The 25,187-nt window shown below is 40.0% G+C and overlaps 1 protein-coding gene across 9 annotated transcripts in view; it reads left to right on the forward strand.

Moving 5' to 3' along the window:
- The window catches only part of PHLDB2 (pleckstrin homology like domain family B member 2), a 244,705-nt gene that overhangs the window by 146,171 nt on the left and 73,347 nt on the right, over positions 1 to 25,187 (forward strand). For all 9 annotated transcript variants that reach the window (XM_036352336.1, XM_036352337.1, XM_036352338.1 and 6 more), the window contains one exon: positions 8,630 to 9,981. In XM_036352336.1, coding sequence (XP_036208229.1) covers positions 8,630 to 9,981 — 1,352 coding nt within the window. The remainder of the gene's footprint in view (positions 1 to 8,629; positions 9,982 to 25,187) is intronic.

Raw genomic sequence — 25,187 nt, forward strand, 5'->3', positions numbered from 1 at the left:
GGTGATCTAAGGAGTGTCTCTACACTGCAACATCCGACAATTAATATGTTGCATAATTCGGGGCTCTCCAAGCTATCTTGGTATAAATCACCTGGAAAACTGCATTTATATTGACCAGACTTGGAGTCCCTCTCCTCCAACACAATACAGTACAACACAGCAAACACTTCATTTTATACTATCTTTTTTAACTTTGCTCTTGGGCCTGCTCTTGGGACACCAGGATCACTGTACTGTGGTGACTTGTAGTTTGCGTGGGATCAGCTTCACTGCCTTGTTATTTGATACACACAGAACTGGAAAACTATGTATTTTAAAAAGAATTGCACCAAGGAGTAAAGAATCTACCAAGACACTTTAATTTTATTTTTTAAATGTTTTTATTGATTTCAGAAAGAGGAAGGGAGAGGGAAAGAGGGATAGAAATATCAATGATGAGCGAGAATCATTAATCAGCTGCCCCCTGCACGCCCTCTTCTGGGGATGGAGTCCACAACCCAGGCATGTGCCCTGACTGGGAATGGAACCATGGGTTGACACTCAACCACTGAGCAACACTGGACAGGCCCAAGGCACTTGAAATTAGTTTATCAAGTACTTTTCTTCCCTAGGGAAAAAGTACTAGGACTTTGTATGGTATCTTTCTGAGATCTCTTCTTGACTCCTGGCGATTTCTAGATGACCATGAGATGATGCTATATTTCAGGTGATAGAGTAACAAGACCTCTGGGGGAATTAAATTTACTATTGGAAAATAAGTCCAAACGTTTCAACACTTCAACTTCTTTCCTGTTTAGACTTCCCGGTGTTGTCTTTTCTCTCACGTGGGCACCAGATGCCTCTGCGGGCCCATTCTGTGGGTGTGCATGCAATATCTGTAGCCACGAAAGCCCCTGGGACTGTTATGCTTCCACAGTAACATAATGCAGTGATTTTATCATTTCCTGAGACTTTTTTGTTTACATTAAATGTACAGGGAACCCAAAATAAACACACCAGTATAGAAACAGTGGAGTCTTCTCGCCTCCTCTCTTACACGTGTTGACAGAGGCCTCTCCTGCACTGGCCCCCTCTTGGTTGTCACTTGGGCAACACCTCTTGCAGTGTTCTTCTCATCCCACACCGTCGAGCTCCTCCTCCTCTTTTCCTATACTCAGCTGCAGTCTCCGATGCATCCTGTCTGCAGAGCTCCCTCCTTGCTGGAGTCACACCCAATCTCTTCCATTGTATGGTGCACTCCTGCCTCCCCCCTCCCCGCCACGCCTTCATCCTCACTCAAGGCAGGTTATGTGGTTGTCCACGTGAGAGTGTCCAAACCTGTAGAGAATTTTTATAAAAATTTACTTGATCCAAACAGAGGATTCACCTGGAAGCAAAAACCTCAACAGACTGGTGGGGAAATGCTTCCTAGAATGCAAGTTTGCAACTTCTCTTATGCATTTGTAATAAGCAGGGAATGTAAGGAGCATTACATGAAGGTGGGAGAAAGCAAGGCAGGGATTGGAGTATGTAGTTAAGATTATATGCCCTCTGCCCAGCCAGTATGGTTCAGTGGTTGAACATCGACCTATAAATCAGGAGGCCACGATTCGATTCCCAGTCAGGGGACGTGCCAGGGTTCTGGGCTCGATCCCCAGTAGAGGGTGTGCAGGAGACAGCCGATCAATGATTTTCTCTCAGTGTTGATGTTTCCATCTCTCTCTCTCCCTCTCCCTTCCTCTCTGAAATCAATAAAATAAAATAAGATTATATATTCTTTTGAGGGTGATTTTGCTTCTAAGGCTCGGAAAAAAGGCATTTCAAACGTGTGTTAACCTAGATGTACAGAAACGTTGGACAGGGCTTGCTGAAGGTAAAGATAAACCTTTTACTAAAGAGGTTATATTCCTGGAGCTTGACTACCCACCATGACCTGCCCAGATAGGAATTTATGACCAGTTCACCTGTAAGGTTACTTTCCATAAAACCCCTTTTTTGTCCACACTGTTCTACATTCTCCTATACTTTTCCCCTTTTCAGACATTCACTCTTCTGATCTCACTGGCAATGAAAAGAAGAGGGGAAGGAGAGAGGTAGCAACAGCCATTATTGTCACTCTTAGGGTCAGAAATTCCACCTGTGTGGCAGATTCTCCACCTTTTGAGTTGAGTTGACTTGTGGGATTAAGAGATAGCAAGTTGAGACAAGTATACATGCACTTAGCTCTGGCAAGTACACTAAGCTTTAGGAAAACGAATCAATGCCAGGTTTGATGATAAACCTTTAAGTGTACAACTTTTCACCCATCCTTAACAGACCCAATAAGGTTGAACTGAAAACCTGGGGTGTCAAACATGTATATTCCTTTAAATATTCTCTGGAACGTCCTTCCATCCAAATCATCTGTAACTTTCTTCTACAAGTATGTATGGTGGAGAAATGGTGCATGGCTGTTTCTCAGATGTGGTTTATTATTTGCAAATTGCTGGGGTCCAACCCCAGCGGGTCCAGGGGTCCCCAAAGGTGTGGACAGAGTCGGCGAAGAAGGAATGACACGGAGACGGTGTTCAGTTGATCAGCAGCCTAGCCAGGATCTCTAGCCAGGATCTCCAGCCAAGTTCTGGTCTGGATCTCCAGCGAAGTTCTGCTTTGGATCTCCTGCCAGGGTCTGTGTCCATGTTCTCTTGCTAGGTTCTCCAGGTTCTCCAGCCAGGTTCTGTAGCCATGTTCCCTCACTAGGTTCTCCAGCCAGGCTCTGTCCAGGTTCTCCAGCCAGGTTCAGTCACCAGGTTCTAGTCAGGTTCTCTTGCCAATTTCTGTAGTCAGGTTCAGTCCAGGATCTTTTGCCATGTTCTCTCCAGCGAAGTTCTTCTGTCTCTAGAGAACGTTCTGTGTAGGTTCTGTGCCTCCTGGTTCTGTCTTCTTCTCGTTCTGTCTTCTTACATCTGTATTTATACCAGTTGATTCCAATCCTATCAATCTCTATTTCAAAGGTTAGGGCGTTTCTTATCTCCATTCCAGGGAGTAAAGATTATGTAGCTTAAGCATGATTGTTCGTAGTTAAAGTGATTAATTACCCACCTGGCACTTAGTTAAGAGGTTTTATTCCCTCCCTAACTTCAGGGGAAAATCCCTACCTGGGGAAACAACCTTTCTCAGAGACCTCAGTTAAAACACATAGTGCCAAGAAGGTGAGCAAACATATTAAGAACAGTATGCCATATATGCCAGGTCCCTTGAAACAGCAAGCATGGACCGGCTCCTGGCAGCAAATGTCCCGCTTGTCTCTCCCTAGAGACTGTAAAGCAGATCTTCTTCCAGCCAATTTTATTTTGAATATTTGGGTATTATATTTTGATTGGCCAAGCAAACTGTTTCAGTAATTAAGTACCTTTTTTTTTTTTTTTTTTTTATGAGTGTATGTGAGGTGGAGAGGAGAACCGAGTGTTGCCACCCTGCAGGGTAGTAAGAACATGTAGTGGTTTGATACTCTACAGTTTTATTGGCCCAAAATAAAGAGGGAACAGAGTTTGATAATATTTATTTGGGTGATTAAGTAGCATTTGCAACTGCAAACAAGTTGAAATATATTAACACGGTTTTGTCATCTTAAATGACATCATGCCTAGCCAATATGGCTCTGTTGGTTGAGCATTGTCCTGTGCACTGAAAGGTTGCCAGTTCGATTCCTGGTCAGGAAACATACCTGGGTTGTGGGTTTGACCCCCAGTTGGAAGGCAACCGATCAATGTATCTCTCTCACATTGATGTTTCTCTCTCACTTCTCTCTCTTCCTTCCTCTCTCTAAGCATGTTCTCAGGCAAGGATTTAAAAAAATGACATCAATATCTTATATTTCTGAGTCAAAAATTAAATTTACATATCCATTTTGACATGAGGTGCTAAACCCTTCAATTCTACTGTTAGAGTAAATATTTGTAATGCAGTTTGGGCTTCATGCTTAGCTTTGACTTCTATTTCATAACATCTGCTCTGCCTTGCTTTCCGGATTGCTGTCTCTGCACATTGTGGAAATACCTTTTCTCTCTAACTTAGGTCTGTTTCCCATTTTGTATACATTATCTTAAAACCAAAGTCTTCCCACTAACCGGCTTCAATTATTTTCTTGTGTATCCTAACACCTTATTATGGATTTCCTTTTCTATCCTTGTCTAAAATATCCTAAATGGTTAGAGGATGCTGTCTAATTTAAATCACCCCGAGGCCAGGCATATGCCTTAGATCCCAGACAGCTTGTCTTATACAGTGGTGGAGATGGGAAAGGATTAACTAGGAGAGGGAAATACATGGCTATTAAATACTGTTTTTCCCAAGAGTGTTATATCCTAGACTTTTAAGGACCGTGATATAAAAAATAACTGTTGCTGTTTTCCTACACAGTTTTTGTTCTGTCAGAGACATGATGTTACTGGATGTACCAGTAGTCTGGCCCCAAATGGGCTTGGGATTTAGTGTATATCCTTAAAATCACAACATTTTAGGTGTGGATGTGGCTTTATGCTACCATTGGATAATAGCCCTCAGATTCCCCTTCTTCCTACAGGACTTAACATCATTGTCATTTCTTTTTATCGAAACTTCCCCAGACTACCCCTCTCTCTTGGGTTAGCTTCCCCCCATGCCCCTTTGCCAATCTCTCAGTCACTCCTCTATTGACGTATGTATCACACTGTTCCAGCATTTGTTTATATGTGTGTCTTCCCCCTTGGACTGTACGCTGTGTAAAGGCGGGAAAGGGTGTCTTTGACCACATACTTTCCATGCCTAGCTCAAAGCCTGGTTTATGGTAGGCACTTAATGAAGATTAACACCTTCCTAGTAACAACTCCCAAATCTCTGTGGCTTAAGACAGTCTAGGGTTGGCAAGGGCCCTATTCTATGGTGTCCTTGTTGTAGAGGGTAGGCTAATGAATCCTCCACAAACTTGAATGCATGCTACTCATCTTAGCAGTAAGATGAAAATGATGAATCTTGCTATGGCCCTTGACAGTTCAACTTGTAATTGACATGTCACTTTCTCTCATATTTGATTGCTCTAAGCAAGGGACATAGCCATACCTAATGTCACAGGAACGAGGAAGAGCAACATCGCTATGTTTCTGAAGGAGGAGAACAGGAATATTAGTGGGCTTCACTAATGCCTGCTAATCCAAAGTCTGATGTGTGGTTGGCACTTAATACCTACCTAATGAAATACTTACAAATACCTATTGAGATTTAAATTTTTTTCTATACAGTAAGCAGAACCACTTGAAATCATGAAATATCCTAATAACTACATTTTTTTAAAAAATTAAGATACTAATATTATTGTCTAAGCTATGTTGGACAAACATCTGAAGACTTTTTAAAATAACACTTTGTTCACTTTATTCATATTAGGGAAAGTATTATATTTGATTTTGTAGTGTTTCAGATACATAAAATATGAAATGGGTACATTTTCATAATTAACATTTTGCCTGAGTCATTTAGAAGAGTTCAGAAAAGAAGAGTCATGTAGAAGTCTTCAAATATTTGCGTATTAAATTAGTCTAATAAAAAGTACTTTAAAATAAACTTTTTTTGGAAGAGCTAATATCTGGCTCAAAAATTGGTCCGGAGCTTAGGAAAAATGGGTCTAATTAACTTTAAAACGAAGTCTAACTATAGATTGTATTCTAGTATTTTATACTAAGTGGGTTTTTTTTCTAATTTGTAAAGTAACACGAATGCATTGTTTAAAATGTGAAAAATAAAAACTACTATGAGAAAGATGAATTAAAAATCACCACCCAGATAAACCACTGCTAACTTTTTGTTGTGATTCCGTCTATGGTTATTCTTGTTGCAGGAGAAGAGGCATATAGACAAGGCAATCCTATATAATAAAAGGGTAATATGCAAATTGTCCCTCCACCAGGAGTTTGACAGGAGTTCAACCAGGGAGTAGGGCCAGCCTACCAACCGTCCAGGGCCCCTCCCCCTGGCCAGCCCCGCCCCCTGATTGGCCTCCCCACCCCAATCAGGGGCAGGGCCAGCCAACCAACCTTGTGCGTGCCCTCCCCACAGCTGGCTCTGCCCAATCTGCCCTGATCGGGGTGGTCTGGTCAGACCCCACCTGTGCATGATTTCGTGCACCAGGCCTCTAGTAGAAGATATTGGCTTGCAATAGGGAGGTAGCAGGGGGAATGGTAAGAAACGATCAGATTAGAATATGTTTGAAGAACATGTTGGTAGGATTTGTTGATGGATAAAATGAGGAGGGAGATGATAGATAAGTGATAGAGGACACAGGAGATGGTGAAGGAGAAAGTCTTGCCCCCACACCCCAATAATATCCTCAGTATCCCAACTATTTTCTGGTGTCCTCAATGATAAAATATCTAACTTGAGGGAATTGGCCAAGGTTTGCTGGAATTTCAATGTGGCAAACCAACCAGAGATGAAACCAGTTGGGAACAGAAGGGGCCAAGCCTAGAGGTCATCTTGGTTTCAGTCCCCCAAGGAGGCATAGTGAGATATGTCTCAGACCAGGCTGCTGTTGCTTTCATGGTCAGAATGATGGGAGACAGTTGCTGAGAGGGACATAGGGACATTTTTCTTGGGGGCAGAGATGGCACTGTTCCTGAGAAACAAAAGACTAGGCAAGAGCCAGAGGGCAGGGCCAGATTCCAGCTGGGTGGCAATTCTAAAGGAGAATTCCAATTTTATTTACTTTTGTGAGGATACTTCAAAAGCTAGTCATCTGCTTATATATCAGGGCAGGGCTTTTGGTTGGAAGATAAGGAATCCAAGGCAGAGCTTGTTGGGGGATACAGCTTTATGGGCAGATGGATGCTAAGCCCATCACTAGGATTTAAGCAGCCAGACTGTTTGTTGGCCCCGCTCTGTGGATAAAAGCAATTCCTTATTAGGCTGCCTGAACTTGCCTAGGAAGTCTGTGACGCCGAGCAGGCAAGACGCAGTTCCTTCAGTCTGTGGCTGGGAGGGAGTGGGGAAGGCTGTGACGAAATTAAAAACATGTTCATCGAGTGTCTCACCCATGGAACTTGGGGGTCAGGAGAGGGTGGAGATAAGATAGAAGTACGAGACTTATCCCTCTTCCTTAATCTTGTGGCCTAGTGACAGAAACAAGCACATTATGAAACTGATTACTAACCATAAGCAACACTGTTTAAATAGAGACCAGAGATATAAAAACTAGGGTTGAGATGCCTGAGGAGTTAGTTGGAGGACCATCTTAGCAGTGCATGAGTTCAGTGAGAATGTCTGTGTGTCCACTTTGATGATGATCTGAAGATAATTTTTTTATCAATTAGATGTATAAACCTTCTCACATGCAGTGATAATTTTTATTTTTTAAAATTTTTATGTACTTATTTATTTATTTTAAAAACAGCATTTATCAAGGATTTAACCTTTATTGATTTTAATTTTTTTTGTTAATCCTCACCTGAGGATATTTTTCCATTGTTTTTTAGAGAAAGTAGAAGGGAGGGGGAGAGACAGAGAAAGAGAAACATCAATGTGAGAAATACATCCATTGGTTGCCTCCTGCATGCACCCCAACCAGGGCCAGGGTTAGAACCTGCAACCAAGATATCTCTGCCCTTGACCAGAATAGAACTCAGGACCCTCCAGTCTGCAGGGTGACGTTCTATTCACTGAGCCAAACAGGCTAGGGCTGCAGTGATAATTTTTAATTAAGATATAGTTTTATAGACTGAAACTTTAGTTTCTTAAGTTAATATTGTTCAAGCTAGCATCCAAATATGTCCATATGGTTGCATACATTTCAAAAAAATTGTAAGCATGGAAGATAGAATCCTAATCTGAGTCTTGAGGAATGGGTGGGTTCAAAAAGGTGCAAAAGAGGGAGAAAGGTGTTTCTGAGAGAGGAGGGAGTTTGAGATGAAGGATGAGCATGGTGCATTTGGGGTACCCAGAGCTTGAAAGAAAAGTCAGTTTCAGGTTTTTAAGAATTCTGTCCACCCTTTTCCTGAATACTATGGTAATTTGGGAAACACTGTTTCTTCTATTACTTGCCTTTTCCTGGTGGGTACAGGAGCTGTTGCAAGTCTCTTTGTTGAGGTTTGTTGAAACCCCTCTTAAAGGACCATCTTCTTACCTTGATGGGTTTTTTTGTCAGCATCTAACATAAAATGTTCTTTCTCAGCCAAAATGTGAATTTTGTTTTCTCAGGACCTTATTTCTGAGCAGTTAATGATTCTAGCAGAGACATGTAAAGGAGGGCCCATTGCATCCTCCTTTTGGGTGTTTGCTAGGTGCTCAGGAAGCAGGTGGTCTGCCCAGGACCGGAACCCTGAAGGGAAATAGGCTTTTTTTTATGTACCAGCCTAATCCTTCACCTGCATTTAGGGATTTGTTCCTCTCAAATGTCACTGATATCCTTTTGAGCTTCTTCTTTTTTTTTTCTTTTGAACAGTCAACATCCCAGATCAGTGGTCCTTATTCTCCTTCATTTTGCAGTACACGTCTGTTAGGTTTATTACTAAAACAGAGATTGTGTTTGTTAATTACATTAGGTCAGGCCGCAAGGCTATTTGTTCAGATGTGGGCTGATAAGAACTTGGTCTTTTTAAACCTTCTTTAAGTAAAACTTTCTCTTTTTTCTTTTCCTTTACAGATTCCAGCAACATTATGGCAGAGCATAGCCATGTGCAACAACAGCTGGATTTACAGAATGGTAGTTTAGAGGCACGCTTTGCGGCAAATTCCCTTGAGAACGATTCCCAAAACATGATGGAGAGCCTGAGCCCGAAGAAGTATTCTTCCAGCCTGAGATTTAAAGCCAACGGAGACTATTCTGGCTCCTACCTGACCCTCTCACAGCCTGTGCCTGCGAAAAGAAGCCCTTCCCCTTTGGGGACCAGTGTCAGAAGTAGCCCCTCCCTGGCCAAAATCCAGGGAAGCAAGCCATTCTCTTGTGATGGCACTGACAAGAATATTTCCATGAAGCCTCCTCCCACTCCTTTACGCAGCACTTCACCCTCGGTCGGTGGATATCCACGTGGGAGAACGGACTTTGATCATTACACTGGCCGGGACAGTGAAAGGTCCTTGAGGCTTTCGGAGAAGCCTCCCTATTCCAAACATAGCTCCAGAAACAAATCCCATGACAACGTCTACTTCCTCGGAGGGCTGGAAAGCCGCAAGGCGTCCGGCTCCCTCCTGGCCATGTGGAATGGGAGCTCCCTGAGCGACACCAGCCCCTCTCCCATCAGCAGATCAGGGGCGGCGAGCATGCCCTCAAGCCCAAAGCAAGCCAGAAAAATGAGCATCCAGGACAGCCTGACCCTGCAGCCCAAATTGACCAGACACAAGGAGCCGGCATCTGAGAACATCGGTGTAAGAACTAGGAAGTATTCGGGCAGCAGCCTGAGTCACATGGGAGCCTACAGCCGATCGCTGCCCAGGTTGCACAGGGCCACAGAGAACCAGCTGACGCCTCTCACGTTGCCTCCAAGAAACTCTCTGGGCAATTCCAAACGAGCCAAGCCGGGGGACAAGGACCTACCTCATAGCATCATAGACAACGACAATTACCTGAATTTTTCTTCTTTGAGCTCAGGCGCTTTACCCTATAAAACCTCTGTGTCCGAGGGCAGTCCTTACGTAAGCTCCACCCTCAGTGTCCCGGGCAGCCCTCGCCTGGCGCGGAAGATGCTTCTGGCCTCCACCTCCTCCTGTGCCTCTGATGACCTCGATAAGGCTTCCTACTCGGGGACCAGCTCCAATCATTCGTTTCCTCCTGGAGAGCCAGACAGAGTGTTCGTGGCCAGGAGGAACTTCTCTTGTGGGTCTGTCGACTTGGATGATGCAGATTTGGAGAGCCTCAGACAGGCCTCAGGAACTCCCCAGCCTGTCCTTCGGGAGCGGAAAAGCAGCATCAGTTCCATTTCAGGACGAGACGACCTGATGGATTACCACCGGCGGCAAAGGGAGGAGAGACTCAGGGAGCAGGAGATGGAGCGATTGGTAATCACCTGACTTGACCTCACTGTTTCATTGAACAGCTTCTTGGAGAAGAACTCCAAGGTTTTATGTGGGCACGTAGAATTTCCATGTGCACCAGCCACTGCTGTGCCTTCCTAGAATTTCTCCCACTATCTCTCTCTCTCCTCTTCCCAGGTCACTGTCATTGGTTAGCTATAGGTATTTAGAAGGTCCATATGTTCCTAATATTATGTTAAGTTGCCCTGCAGAGTTCTCGCAGGTATAAATTCCTGAGACACCTAACAAAGGTAGTTGTGAATTTTACTGAGTTTCTTATGTCTTACAGAATTTTTCTTTAAGACTGTCAGGAAACATCAATTTATAGTATGTATATCGTCAAATTTGTGTATACATGGTATCATAGAAATAATCAGCGAAACTAGAACGCATCAGGGTTTAGGCAGGAATCTGTATAGTCAGTTGTCTAGAAAATTGAAAGGTTGCCAAAATGGTGCTCAACCTTTTTTCTGCCCTGTTCGCCCACATACATACCTCACACTCCCTTCAGCCATGTCTCTTAGTATATATAGTGACTCCCGACTACATATAATCAAATGTTTTTGCTTCTCCTTTTCTATTTAAAATGGGTTTATGCTTATTTGGGAAAATATTAAAAATAATGAGAAAGGAATGAGCATTCCTTGAGAAGTCCATAATGAATGAGGACAAATTACTGCATTTTTAAATTCTTTTTTCTTTTAAGCATACTTTTTTTTGCTTGTTTTGGTTTTGTTTATGGGATGAATCGCTGTCACAGATTAGGTTAATTCATTAATGATGAATTCTGTATTTCTTTAATGAGGGAAGCAGCAGGATGGTAAAGCTGGTTTACAAAAGTATAGGAGTATCAAAAGTGTTTTAGTTACTGAAAGGAAGTATGCTGGAATAAGATTTCTGAGTTATATACCAAACATGTTAATGCCCTATAGGATAATACAAATGTAACCTTTGTGTTGATTATAATGGGCAGAAATCATTGGCATCTATACAGGACAAAATTTGTTTAACATTTTAGCAAAAGAATAATTTGCATTACTCATAGATTTGATAATTTAATGTCTACTGTTGCAGTGTTTTGAGATATCCTAATATGTAATAGTAAGAATACAAATGTGTGTATCCTCAGGGAGTTAGATATTCCTCAGGTGTGTCTATTGGATGATGCTCCAATATGACAGTTTCCTTTGTCATCATAATCTCCAGAGGTTTTTCATGGTCAGAAAAAGGCGTTGTATTTGGGCTTGATTCATTGGCATAAGTTAGAAGAAGTTCTAATTAACATATGAAAGCTGTATTGTATGTGGATAGCAAACCTACTACTGTACCGTGTTGAACAACTGTTATTAATGGAGTAGAAGAGTTAACATCTATTTAATTTATTAAGAAATCTAGAAGAACATTTCAGTGCTTTCCATCGCTCCAAAGATCTTCCTCAAATGCTCTTATTTACTCTTGTGTTCCAAGCATAGGAAAGCAAACTCAAAATTCATTTCCACTGGCTTTCATCTTTAGCACTTATAAGTGTTGGTGAATTTCTCTTTCCTCTAGTGTCCCCACATCTGCTGAGGCTCCTGGAAATCCCAGGTGACCTTCCTTACTGCCTGTAAACTTGATGCCTTGTAAGCCACCAGGAGGTCCCAGTTCAACTTCTTGGAAGAGCTTTGTGGCTCCAAATATAAAGTTACAACTCTTTTCCTTTAATAATGGGCTTGTCATAGCTGATGAAATGATGCTTATTTTTAAATATGACAGTCTAGGTTTGGATTCTGTGGCATAGAATATTTGTCTGATTACATCCTAGTAAAACCGAGGACAGATTCTATTGAGCCTCTGCAAGTAATGTTACTGCCATTAAAAAGTAAAGAGTCTTAGGAAAAATATTGGTTCCTGATTTCTGAGGGACCAAGCAGAGCAAGCTACCATTAAGAGAATGTTTTATTTAGTTTACAAAATCATAGTCAGCTAAATTGAAGGTTAGAGATAGGACAAGATGAATGCTAAAGGGTCTTCCCATCAGAAAATAGAACATTGAAAATAATACCAGTAATTTTCCAAAACACATATTTACATTTAGAAATTAGATTTCCTGTATCAGTTCCATCATTTCTATGTAATTCATTCTTATTCCTGTGCGTCTTGGGTCATTGCTAACATGAAGTCATCTATTTCTGGACTAAAATAAGTCCTGAAAATCTGATGCGGCTGCCTAGCACTGTCTTGTACTTGTCTACATAATGTCAGCTGAGAAGCTTCTACCCATAAGTCTATTCTTTAAACTCTCAAGAGTGAAGAGTACCTGGCAAACTTCTTCCAATGAGGCTCTGAGACTGTCTTTTTTTGTTAAGGCACATTCTAGCCTATAACTTAAGCAGAGTCTTTAGGTAAACATGAGAGAAAAGCAGAGACTAATGATGAGGTTAAGAGTAAATGGCCATGGTTAATCTATGGTTAATGTAATAAACAGTGTCAGTAAAAAGGAGAGCTAAAATCTATTGGGGCATAAGGCATTGGTCTTATTTAATCAGTGTTTCCCCTGAAGGTAAGAATGTATCACAGATAATGAGGACATTGATATACGGTATATCCAGAACCTTTCCATAAGTATGCATCTCTGATCTTTATTTGTATTATAACTAGAGGCCCAATGCACGAAATTCGTGCAAGAGCAGGCCTTCCTTCCCCTGGCTGCTGGCACCAGCTTCCCTCCAGCACCCGGGACCTGGGCTTCCCTCCAGCCACTGGAAGGAACCTGGGACCTGGGCTTTCTCTCACAGCCCCAGCTTCATCCGTAAGGTCATTCGGAAGGATGTCTGGTCTAATTAGCATATTATGCTTTTATTATTAAAGATATTTTACCTGTACAAAATTATCCTGGGAAAGGCAAACTTCTCATTTGATTTGACAAGTTTTCCTATGCGATTCTTGATAGTTTTGACCTATTTATAAATAAGGGGTCTACAAAACAAACCTAATTGTTTCTAGCTTTTTTTTTTTTTTTTTTTTTGTAGGATTAAGGAAAAAATCTTGTGATTGCCCAGGGGTCCTCTGGGAAAATTTAAAGATTGTTCAGGTATAAAAGATATCGTGGATTTTTTTTTTCTTTCTAAATTTAGGGTCTGATCTTGGTAAGGCAAAATCAAATATTCACCAGAAATTTTATCACTTGAATAATATAGGATTGTCCATGTCTTTGAACAACAAGTGTTCGCAGTTTGGTTACCTAATAATTAAGTGACAATGGGTTATTTTATAATAAACAAGAAGTCTTAAATCATTTAGAAATGAGGAAGATTTTTGTCATTTTATTATTTTTTTAAAAATATATTTTATTGATTTTTTACAGAGAGGAAGGGAGAAGGATAGAGAGTTAGAAACATCGATGAGAGAGAAACATTGATCAGCTGCCTCCTACACACCTCCTACTGGGGATGTGCCCGCAACAAGATACATGTCCTTGACTGGAATCAAACCTGGGACCTTTCAGTCTGCAGGCCAACGCTCTATCCACCGAGCCAAACCAGTTAGGGTGACTTTTGTCATTTTAAAAATGCAAGGATATATCCCAGTTAGCATAGGTGCACAAAGTTCCTCTTGTGAGATACCGAAACTGCTTTCTGGGCAGATTACACAAAAAAATAAATTTTTCCTGCCTTTCGTAAGCATAGGCTGATTTCTCCAAGACCAATGTTCCGTTTCAGTAAAGATAACTTCATTGTAGTTTTACATTAATAGGGTACTTGTCATGCATTACATTTAACAAAAATAAGTACTTCATAAATAAACCTTTGTAAACTTTGCCAGAATTTTAGCATCTTATTATGTCCTTATAGACTTAACTCTTTGCAGGTGTTACAAACCAAGTCAAATAAAGCTCCATTTCTGCAGACCTACAATTTTAAAATTTTCATCAACTTTTGTTCTTCGCGGTTTTCTTTCATTCTGAAACAACCAGACACTTTAAGACAAAAATACTTAAAGATATTGGAAATTAGGTTTAAGCTGACACATCACAGAACATACTTATTATTGATTTTAAAAGGTTGGTTACCCATATAATTTTGTTTAGTTGAGCACAAATTTTATATTTTTCATAATCTTAAGCATCATATGAAAGTAACTTAGCTTATCTTTGAAGTAAACTAATGTATGACATTTAAGAAGTTCAGATAAACTAATCTCTTTATGTTAAACCAAATCCAAACTATTTAAAATGAAATTATACTTGAATTATGCTATATACTGATTAAATAAGGAAAAGGAAAAGAGCTGTTTTTAAAATAAGATTATCAAGTCAGTCTGACTTATATAAGCATTCACTTTCATCATGGAAACATATTTCCTAAGGGGGAAAATACTTTATGAAGTCAGCAGTTTTGATGAGAAAGGTCTTTTTCTCAAAAAGGAACACATCAAAATTCTTAGAATTTTATTTTGTAGAATTTGAGAACTGTGAGATTTATTTAAATGCTATTACTCTCTATAAACTAATCAGAAGCAGAGGTCCTTATATTTTAATTTATTATTGTCCTCAGGAGGTAGGAAAATATTTTTCATTCACACAAGTGATTCCTCCGCCCCCCCGTCCCCTCCCCCCCCCCCCCACACTCAGGTACAGAGCTCAGACAAATAAAGAACTTAGAGCGTAAGTTCAATGGCCTCTGCTACAGATCAAAAGTAAACACTGGAGCAAGACTAATGGCTTTTCCACTGGGCACAAAATATTGTCCTGATTTGAACTCACAAATAGAAAAGCAGCAAACAAGTTAAAACCAACAATAAACAAATGTCCAGTCATCTTTCACCTGAGCAAGACTAGATTCCAGTTCTACTAGACAGATCACCAAGTGGTCAGACCACAGAACCAGATTCCCAGTCACTGCTGCCACCAATGGGGATAATAACTACAGGTTGTTTGCAAACCAAAACCCCAATCAAACTTGGCTGAGAATCCGAAACAAAAACAAAAGCACAGGGTAGGAAAACAAAACCTTCAGAGAATATCCAGGCAGTGAAGGTCAAGATCTACTGCCATTTGGGATTTGCTCCGGGAGCCAAGGCAAGCTGTGCCTGGGCTTCCAGCCCATGAGGTATATTCTTCCTGAGTGATGCAGTCCACTTGGACTTTTCACTGGGACTTCCAAATTGTCAAAGCATAATTTTCAAAAAATAAACACAGCTCTTACACAAATCAGAATGAATAGATGCCAAAGATTTATTGAACTCATTAATGAGGAAGCCAAAAAGCCAGTTCATGAATCTAATTTCAGCATTTTTTGGCTTAGCTTTGATTAGGGCAGTGTTTCATCTGTGTGTTTTTTCTTTACTTTTAATTCTTTATTTGAAAATTCAAGGTAATTACATTGAGTCTTAAAGATTGAACCCTAATTATGAACCTCTGAGGACCTATTAATGAGGCATAATAAATTTCTTGGAGTCTATAGTAAGCAGTTTCCAACTGCTGTGCTATTTGAGATGTTTACCTTTTTATAATTTTCTTCTTTCTTGCTCTCAGCTGCCAAACCTTGCTTTTATTATGCCAGCTTTTTCTTTTTTTATGATTTTAGAAATCAGATATCAAGCCTTATTATAAAATATTCCAAATGAAGCACGTTACTAGAATAAGTGAGGTCTTGATTGGGTCCAATGTGCATGAAGTGTGTGCATTTCAGTTCTCACACCTCATGGTGTCCTTTAGGGCTGGTCAATGGTCGTTTAAACTTCCAACTTCTGCATTATTTTCCAATTAGGAGTAATGCCTAAGGATCTCTAGTGGGCTGGAATGCTGATCCTTTGACAAACGGATGTTCCAGAGGCTAGAGAAATCATAAAGTGGACAGGATATTCTTTTATTCATCTCATTTGATACCCTCCCAGTAATTCAGAGATAGTGATGGCTATCTTGTACTTCTTATGGTCTGGGGAAGTTAAGTAATTTTAAAAAGAAAACAAGGAAAATAATCTGAAGGAAAACCCTGCTGCGGCTGAGAGGATTCACTTGGTTCCATTACCAAAGCATCTGTGTGCTATTGTGGAGAACCGATGTACTCCCACAAATTGCTTTGTAGAGCGATCCAATGTCTTGTGTCTGGTTGACGGCAATTCTCTGCGGTGCCCTGATAAACAGCATTGTCGCTGTTTAGAACTGTGTAAGACCAGACTTGGTATTCATTTCTCAAACATGTTGTAATCTGATGCCAGCTCTCATCAGGCATCATGGAATATGGTTTTCTAACTTTCTACATGCTCTACCATATTGAAGATAAAGGTTGGCTTTCTTTCAAGTGCATGTTAATATCTCCGTGGTAGTTATTATTTGAACAGGTGAAATGTCTGAGACAATTCTCTATTGTTTGGAAGGTGTTTTGCATAGCTCCTCTGAAAGCAATTTATGACTAAAAAATTTTAAGTTGCCAGAGGTAGGGACTATGTCTGTCTTACTCATTGCTGTACATCCAACCCCTAGACGAGGGTAATGGGAAGCATTGCTTACATGCTTTTGAGAAGAGTAAATGAATGTTTCTGGCTCATTCATGACACTTACTGTGACTGCCCTTATTCCAGCGGTTCTCAACCTGTGGGTCACGACCCCTTTGGCAGTCAAACGACCCTTTCACAGGGGTTGCCTAAGACCATCCTGCATATCAGATATTTACATTACGATTCATAACAGTAGCAACATTACAGTTATGAAGTAGCAACGAAAATAATTTTATGGTTTGGTCACAACATGAGGAATTGTATTTAAAGGGCCAGAAGGTTGAGAACCACTGCCTTATTCTGTGCTGCAGGCTGTACCCTTAGTTCCCAGACATTTCAACCTTAAGTTTGTACACTAAGCTCCAGGTAATAGTGAAGCTCTATACAAAAGATGCAACTAAATTAGCACAAATGCATACATTTTATTTCCAGGAATGGAGAAATTCCCTTCCCGTCTTCAATTAAAAATGAAAATGTAAAAATGAGCGTTTTTTTCTTTATTTTGAAAATTTTATATCAGTCTTTAGAAGAATTGGTGCTCTCCTGGATCATACAAAAACCAAGGCTGTGTACTATTAAGTAGATCATTGATCTCTAATGTTTCCAAAATTAAGTAAAAGTGTAATTGAGCATATTTAAGGAGTTATGGAATTTTATAACATAAATGTATGTGTTGTTTAATCTTTAGGTAATAAGACACAGGTACTCTTTTAAAGACCAGAGAGGAAACAGGTGAAAGTTACTTTACCTGTTGCTGTGTTTTGCTTTTCTACCTGCTTCTTGCTGCATCCACTTCAGTGGCTCCTGGCCCCAAAAGCAATATTGGGGCATTCAGATCTTTCTGTATCGCAAATTTGACAGCATCTCTTGGTTGGGTGCAGGATGGACAATGTTAAGAGAATGACTATCATTGCCTAGCCATAGTATTCATCTTTTTTTTTTCTTAAGTAGAATGTGTTTGGAATGTGAAGGCAAGCTTAGGTATTGAAAACTCTTTTGTCCTCTAGTCTGACTTGAAAGGCAGCTCCTTCCTGATGTGGCCCTTCCTCTTGCTACATCCTGACTGTAGTTTTAATTTTTAAAAAATGTTTGCACTAGTGGGAAGTGAGCCAGTTAAACTGCAAATGGGGCGAGAGGTTGGTTTTTCTAACCAAATAAACTTGGTGGCTCAAACTTTTTAAAGGGATATTAAGGTACTATGAATCTCTTCCTGTATTCTGAATCAGAATGTCCATGATTACATCACATGATTTAATCACCAAATTTAGCAACGCCTGCCTTGTTTCTGTGGAGTCTTGCTTTACTTAGCTCTGATGTTTAAAACAGCCAGACAGTTCTTTGTGATTCCCTGCCTTCTTTCACTCTTATGCCTTGTTTGGATGGTTTATAGAGTCTAGCTCAGAAATATAATGTGAGCCATAAATGTGAACCACATAATCTAAAATTTTCTTATGTTAAGAAAAATAGGAAAAAAGTGAAATTAGTGAGGATATATTGCACAGCACAGGATTAAATTGGTGATGCTATTTACTGCATAACTAAGTCATCCATTTTCTAAGCCGACTTCTTTAATTTCTAATTGCCCTAACCGGTTTGGCTCAGTGGATAGAGCATCGGCCTGAGGACTGAAGGGTCCCAGGTTCAATTCTGGTCAAGGGCATGTACCTCGGTTGTGGGCACATCGCCAGGAGCGGGTGTGCAGGAGGCAGCTGATGGATGTTTCTCTCTCATCATTGATGTTTCTAACTCTCTATCCCTCTCCCTCTCTGAAATCAATAAAGACATATTTTTAAAAAATACAAGTAAATATATAACTGTGGGTAATATAAAAAAGACTGTTATCTCTGGTCACATCACCTTGAATCACTAGAGAATAAAGACTTTATCTTTTAAATAGAAAATTGTTGGCATATATGTAGATGTTCAGTAAGTATTGAAACAATCATGAGCAAATTAGGATTGTCAACTGTCCCCAGTTAACCTAGAATAAAAAATTACCACTTTTTTTTTCACTTGGAGGGTTGGGAGGGAGTTAGAAAGGGGAAAAGTAGTGTTTAGCAACAATTTAGTGGCTCCAAATTGGAGAAACAGAGGGCTGAAATCTTAGTGTAATTCTGTGGTACAGGAGTCTGTGACAATGAGTTCCCTATTGAAAGTAGGTTCTTCTGTATTTGAAAGCAAACCCTACCTAGGTTCTGATTACAGTGGCAGTGCAAGCTATTGCCTCTTGATGGTGCCACACATTTAGAAATCCCTCCTCAGAACTGAGGGACCTGTACTGTGAATAGTACTTAACATAGGTTAGCATTCTCAGGTTAAATGCTGAAATATAAAAGGTAATTTAGATGAAAAGGAGGCCCTATATGCCATGAATATGGAAAAAGCCTCATTCTTTTTAAAACTTGATAAGCCAATATACACAAGGACTTGTTGTTAAATGAGAAATAAAGCTCAAATTTTATAGAAAAATGTACAAACTAGATGAAATTCAAAATATAGTATATCAACAGGTACATAGGAATGGGGTGATGAGGGAGTGCTATTGATATTTTCTAGGAAAAGTGATCTCCATATTTGTTTTTCAAATTACTTAATATCTCTAAATTAAAAGCCATTTATTATCTACCTTTTTAAAATTTCTCATCAAATAAGTTTATGACTGCTAGCTAATTCTGACAATGAAATATTTTCTTCCTCAATTCTAGAAAAGTTCATGTGAATATTTGCTATGAAGGATATTTTTAAAGTTTGAGCTTTATTTTTAGTCTAAAACAAGTATTACAATGCAAATATATTCACCACTTTTTCAACAGAATAATTTTGATTCAGCCATCTCAAAGTGCAGGTTAAGACCTATTAGAAGGCATGTTTCCCACCCCCCCAAAAGTTAATCTTTTTAGGAAATTGTAGATTCAAGTGCAATTATAAGAAATAATTTGGAGATCTGTGTATTTTATACCCAGTTTCCTCCAGTGTTAACATGTTGCAAACTATAGTACAATATCACAACCAGGATATTGAACTTGATACAGTCAAGATACAGAGCAGTTCTAACACCACAGGGGTTTGTCCCGTTGCCCTTTTATAGCCACTCCCACTTTCCTCCTACCTACCCTCATCTCCTCCTTGACCCCTGGCTCATCTGTTCTTCATTTCAAGAATAGTACATAAATACAAGCTTATGCTATGTAACCTTTTGATTTCGGCTTTATTCACTCTGCATAATTCCCTGCAGATTGAGCGAGGGTGTTGCATGTTGATGCCTCTCTTTAGCTCACAATCTGGGATGTATGTGGACAAGGAAATCCCAGGGGACTCACTTCTGTGTTTTTCCTCAGGTCCTAGTTCCTAGCTGATCTGCGGCCTTTCTCCGTGTTTCATAGGCTTCTTATGTTTGTCTTATGTACTATAAAATGTCCAGGGTTCCTCTGATCTGCGGCCTTTCTCCGTGTTTCATAGTCTTCTTATGTTTGTCTTATGTACTATAAAATGTCCAGGGTTCCTCGTTGTACTTAGTACTTCTTCCCAGAAGCAGAAGTCAATGAAATGATTAGTGCTTTCAAGTTCAAACATGCAAGAATTTTGCTCTGTTGAAGTCTAAGTGACCACAGGAGCAAACCTTTCTGTTGGGACATGTTTGGTTGAAGAATTTTGGTTTGGAAGAATTGATGTTCCTCACTCAAAATTGCTAAAACCATATCCCAGTTCTGGGTTTGTTTTTTAGACTTCGGGAAAGGACGATTTTGAAAAAATGCTAAGTAGAATTAAAAGGAATAAGACTAATTCACTAAACCCAAGTAACAGTAAAACTTTTCATAAACCTCAAGTCTACCATTTGATTTTAAAAAATTTAGTTTTCAGTTACATTGACACACAATATTATATTAGTTTCAAGTATTCAACCCAGTGATTAGATATTTCTATAACTTACAAAGTGATTACCCTGATAAATCTAGCACCCATCGGACATCATACACAGTTATTACAATATTATTGACTATATTTCCTGTGCTGTACTTTACATTCCCCATGATTATTCTGTAACTACCATTCCAGTAGATTTTAAATGGCAACATGATGTGAACAGCATCAGGAAAAGGACTGAAGTACAGAAGACCCTAGTTAGGTGATCATTGTGTTACAGATTAACTTGTCTGCCTAACAAAAGCAAATAATTGGTGGGAAAAGCAAATTGAGAAAAACATTCTTGAGTTAAAAAGCAACAGGATTAATTAAATCAAGTGATAATATTTTAAGACATGCTTAATGGAATGAAAATAAAAGTAAATGTTACATCAGCATATATATGTATATATAAAAAACTTATTAATTATATGACATGTTACATATTAAAGTATTACATCTATTTAAAAAAAAATCTTTATTGTTGAAAGTGTTACATATGTCCCTCATTTTCCCCCCATTGACCCCTTCTAGCCCACCCCCCGCCCCCTGTCTCCCTAATCCCTCCTCCCGTCCCAGGTCCTCACCACCCTATTATCTGTGTCCATGGGTTATGCGCATATATATATATATGTGTGTGTGTGTGTGTGTGTGTATATATATATATATACACACATATACACACACACACAAATTCTTTGGTTGATTACTTCCCACCATTAATAATAATTAAATGCACTTAGTAAATGTGCTATAATTAAATGTATACTTATTTTATATTCATATATATATATTAAAGTGCAGGGTATTTCTAAAATAGAGACACAGCTAGAAATAGTAGAAGGTAAGGATTTACGGAAGATGTTGACACTGGTGAGTAATAATAATTTTTTAGAAAATGGTCAGGAGCGTGAGGAATTGATTTATGAAGTGAGACTGAAAGAACCGAGTATCTGAGTATGAGCGGAGGCAGGATATGATGAGGTCCTCAGGTATTTGAGTGCTGCACCCACAGGGCAGAGATCCTGATGGTTTCTGGTGTGTAAGGTGGAGCCACAGGCAGTGTGAAGTAGAAACCTAGGTTTTATGTCAGGGCTGAAGTGTGTGCCCTGGATAAGAGAATGGATTTTTGGAGGGTAGTTATGACTCTAGAAGCTACTCTGCTGGACTTAATGTGCTGTAGGGAATATACACGGTGGCCCAAAAGTAGGTTTACAGAGTTTACTCTTGTCTTAATTATTGTGTTTTCTGTTCATAAAATTGTTAACTTACTTTACCCATCCTGATGCTGCCCTGTAATGGCGGGAATTGAGGGACCAAATGGCAGTGAGGGCTGGAACGATTCCTTCGTCCCTGGGCTGCTGTGGTGACCGGGCAGAGCTTTATTGCAGAGGCGCAGGTGCCTGCCCACCATGCAGAAGGGATTGGGGCCGCAAAGGATTTGTTTTTCTCCTTCCAGAATGGCAGAGGGATCCTGCAAATTTGTGCATTTTTTCAGAGAAACATTTTCCCTGCATTTCCTTTGCCTGAACAAAATTGGGTTTGGTCTTAAGGTTTGCGTGTTAACCAATATTAGAGATGGTTCCCCAGGACCCAAAGACAATGATCTATTTCACTTCAAGTTTTTATGGAAACTATCTCTAATTGTGGTTAACAAACACTGGGCACCTGGTATGTGACAGGCACAGGCTTTAGACTATTTAGTATAAAGTATATAAAACATTCCACATTGAATTCTCCCAAGAATTCTAGGGTAGGCACTTATCTCTGTTTTACAGACCAGGTAACAGAGAGGTTGAACTTGATCATAACTTTCTGGGTTAGAGGTCTGGTAAGTGCCAGAAATCCAAATCCATGTTCTTTCCATGTAATCAATCTTAGACACGTAGATTCTGCCCTGAGTGTCCAATGGTTCTGTGGGGGAGAGAGGGCAGTTTACCCCACAATCATTAAAATATAAGATCACAGAGAGTGGCTTCCTTCATAAAAAGTCCTGATGCCTTTATTTCAAAGCACTTCTCCTATTTCTGGTCACTTTACTCCTGATTTTCCTGGAGAAGTGGGAGGTGCCCCTTCTCTTATAGGCAGAATACATTGTTCTAGATTGCAAAGGGCTGGGAATGAGGGGGACTGAAGTTTAAGCACTAGCAACTTCTTTGTGATTGGAGTTGTAGAGGTGGAGGGGTCTGAAGGCAAGTAGAAGAGTAGATATACTGAGTAATATGATAAAAATTATTCTTTATTTTTCAGACAGAGGGGATGCAGTCACAGAGAAGAAGTGAGTGTCGGAGAAGGGATCACTGGGATATCCCACAAGGACAGCGAGAGGGCATATGGTGCAAAGGCGCGGGCTGAGGGCTCACCCTGGGGACTCTCCTTAGATAACAGTGTGTGTTCACTTTGTCCCAGGCAGCATTCTAAGTGCCAGCCATATATTATATTATGCATTTTAATACTTTCGACCATCCTATAAGGTAGATACTCCAGTAATCCTGTTTCTTACATGAAGAATGAAGTCTGGGAGAAGCTGAATGGCTTTCCCAGAGCCACACAAGTTACAACAGAACCAGGAGGCAAACCCAAGAAGTCTGGCTCCAGAGTTCATGCTCTTAGCCACTGTGTGCAATGGAGGAAGGAGGACCAGACACATAGAGATAGTGATAGGAGGGAACTTCAGGGAGCTCAGACAGGATGGCCTTGATCTCCTCTCAGTGTGTTTGTGTATTTGAGTGCACTGAGTATATTTTAGAAGCAGGTACTGAAAAACCACTGAGTGGTAAATGTTGTCCTCGTTGCTTACATATGTCTTAGCCTCCCTCAGTATACAGTTATCCATTCCTGTGGGTGGGGAATAGGGGTATATGATGCAATATCCTCGTACTAATCTGCACATAACACATGTTTACCAATCAATCAATAGCTATCACGTTATTAGTAATTCTCCAAATAACTTGCAGTCCCCTCCAGAACAGATACGGTCACACAAAGCCATTACTCTCTCATGCATCAGTTGGGCCTCTTTCCAGCTCAGCCTTTCCGATGAGGCACACATGCACATTTGTTTAAACTAAGGGTAAAGAATAAAGCGTTTTCCTGACCGCAAGTCTGAATGTGGACTTCCCAGACAGACTAAAAAATGAAATATTCTTAGCTAGATATTAAAGTGACTTCCATGCGGATAATTTGTAAAACCAAACAATAAAAACTCCTTACTTATATATACAATTCCTTAATCAGATCATTTTTTCTAAACTGATAAAAAAAAAAAAAAAAACACCCACAATACTAAGGCAATGTTTGGGTAAGTGTGCAAACCAGTGAAAGGGCACCGTCTCTACACATGACCACCTTCACTGGACACCAATTGCAAGTTCAGGGAGTTCCCCAACACCTCCTTCGTGTTTAATAATTTGCTGCAAAGACTTACAGAACCCACTGAAAGGTGTCCTAGTCACAGTTATCGTTTATTACAGGGAAAGGCTACAGATAAAGATCAGCCAAAAGAAAAAAAAAACGCTTAAGGCAGAGTCGGGAGGTTTCAAATGTGAAGCTTCCACTCGCCTCTCCCTGTGGAGTCAGGAAGCATTACCCCACCCACCTTGCTGTGTGATGATACACCGTGTGTCCAGCACGGAGTGCATGAAGCCTCCGCTCCACATTTCCTCGCTCAGGGTTCAGGCGGCTGGAGCCAGCACCCTCTGTCGCTCCGCTGTAGCAAGCAAGGTGTGCAATGAATCATACACTGGCTGTTCAGGCAGAGGTGACACACATTGCTTCTCACATTTCATTGGCCCAGGCAAGTTTTATAGTCACATCTAATTTGGGGTAGGGAAGGGAAGAACCATTTCACTGTGTCCAGAAAGAGAACTGATCTTAGGAGCCTTAGTTACTGTCCCAAAGCATTTATCTCTAAAAACAAGTAGACTCACATAAAAGACTTATTGCTACTGTTTTTCCTCCTGATTGTCCCCCCACTAATGAAGACATGAGAATTTGCTCGTGGAGTCCTGGAAATAATGCTGTCAGCCCAGCTCTTCTCATTCTGCCATCCACTTTCAGACCAGGGTCTATGAATTTATTTCAACAGTTTGTTTAGGGCTATTGGGATCTCTTGAGTCCTGATATAAAGAGGAAGAAAGCTGGCCTATTTCTATGTATGCACTTCATCCCTCTTCCTATGAAGAGTCCCGTCTCCCTAGCTACACAGTAGTTGCTGATTGCTGGCATATTGGGATATCCCACCACTCCATGCCTTTGATGATATGGTTCCTTTACAGAAATGTCCTGCCCACCCTGCTGTTCAGTAGGTCACACAGACTCATTCATTCTTGAGAACTCAACTCAAATTTGTTTTTCTGTAATTTTTTTCTCTATCTGTGAATTCATAAATTTTCTGTAAACCTCTGTTATCACTGTTTTCTTCAATTGATTACCCATTTGTGCCTTCTGTTGAAGTTTTTAGGCTAGAAATGTTGTCTTTTTTCAACTTGGTATCACCAGCATATTACTGGGCATTGAGTAACTTAAAATATCTGTTGAATTGAAGATTGGGGAGATACTGAATCTCTAGGGTTAACAGTAGAGAGAAGTAAAGTCATACTTATCAGTTATAAAGGTTCCTCTTAAGAAAAAACAATCTCCTTTCAACTAAATTATATCCACCATTAAAGATTGACCTTATGGTTCATGTAATGACTCAATATATTTAATTATAACGGAAGGATTTAAATTTTTTTTTAACTATGCTTAGTTTTCTGCTTAATTTATTTCTGCATTATATTTAGAGTCCTACGGCCTAGACTAGCTGT

Source organism: Myotis myotis, unplaced genomic scaffold (assembly GCF_014108235.1).
Source record: "Myotis myotis isolate mMyoMyo1 unplaced genomic scaffold, mMyoMyo1.p scaffold_m19_p_2, whole genome shotgun sequence".
Lineage (NCBI taxonomy): Eukaryota > Metazoa > Chordata > Mammalia > Chiroptera > Vespertilionidae > Myotis > Myotis myotis.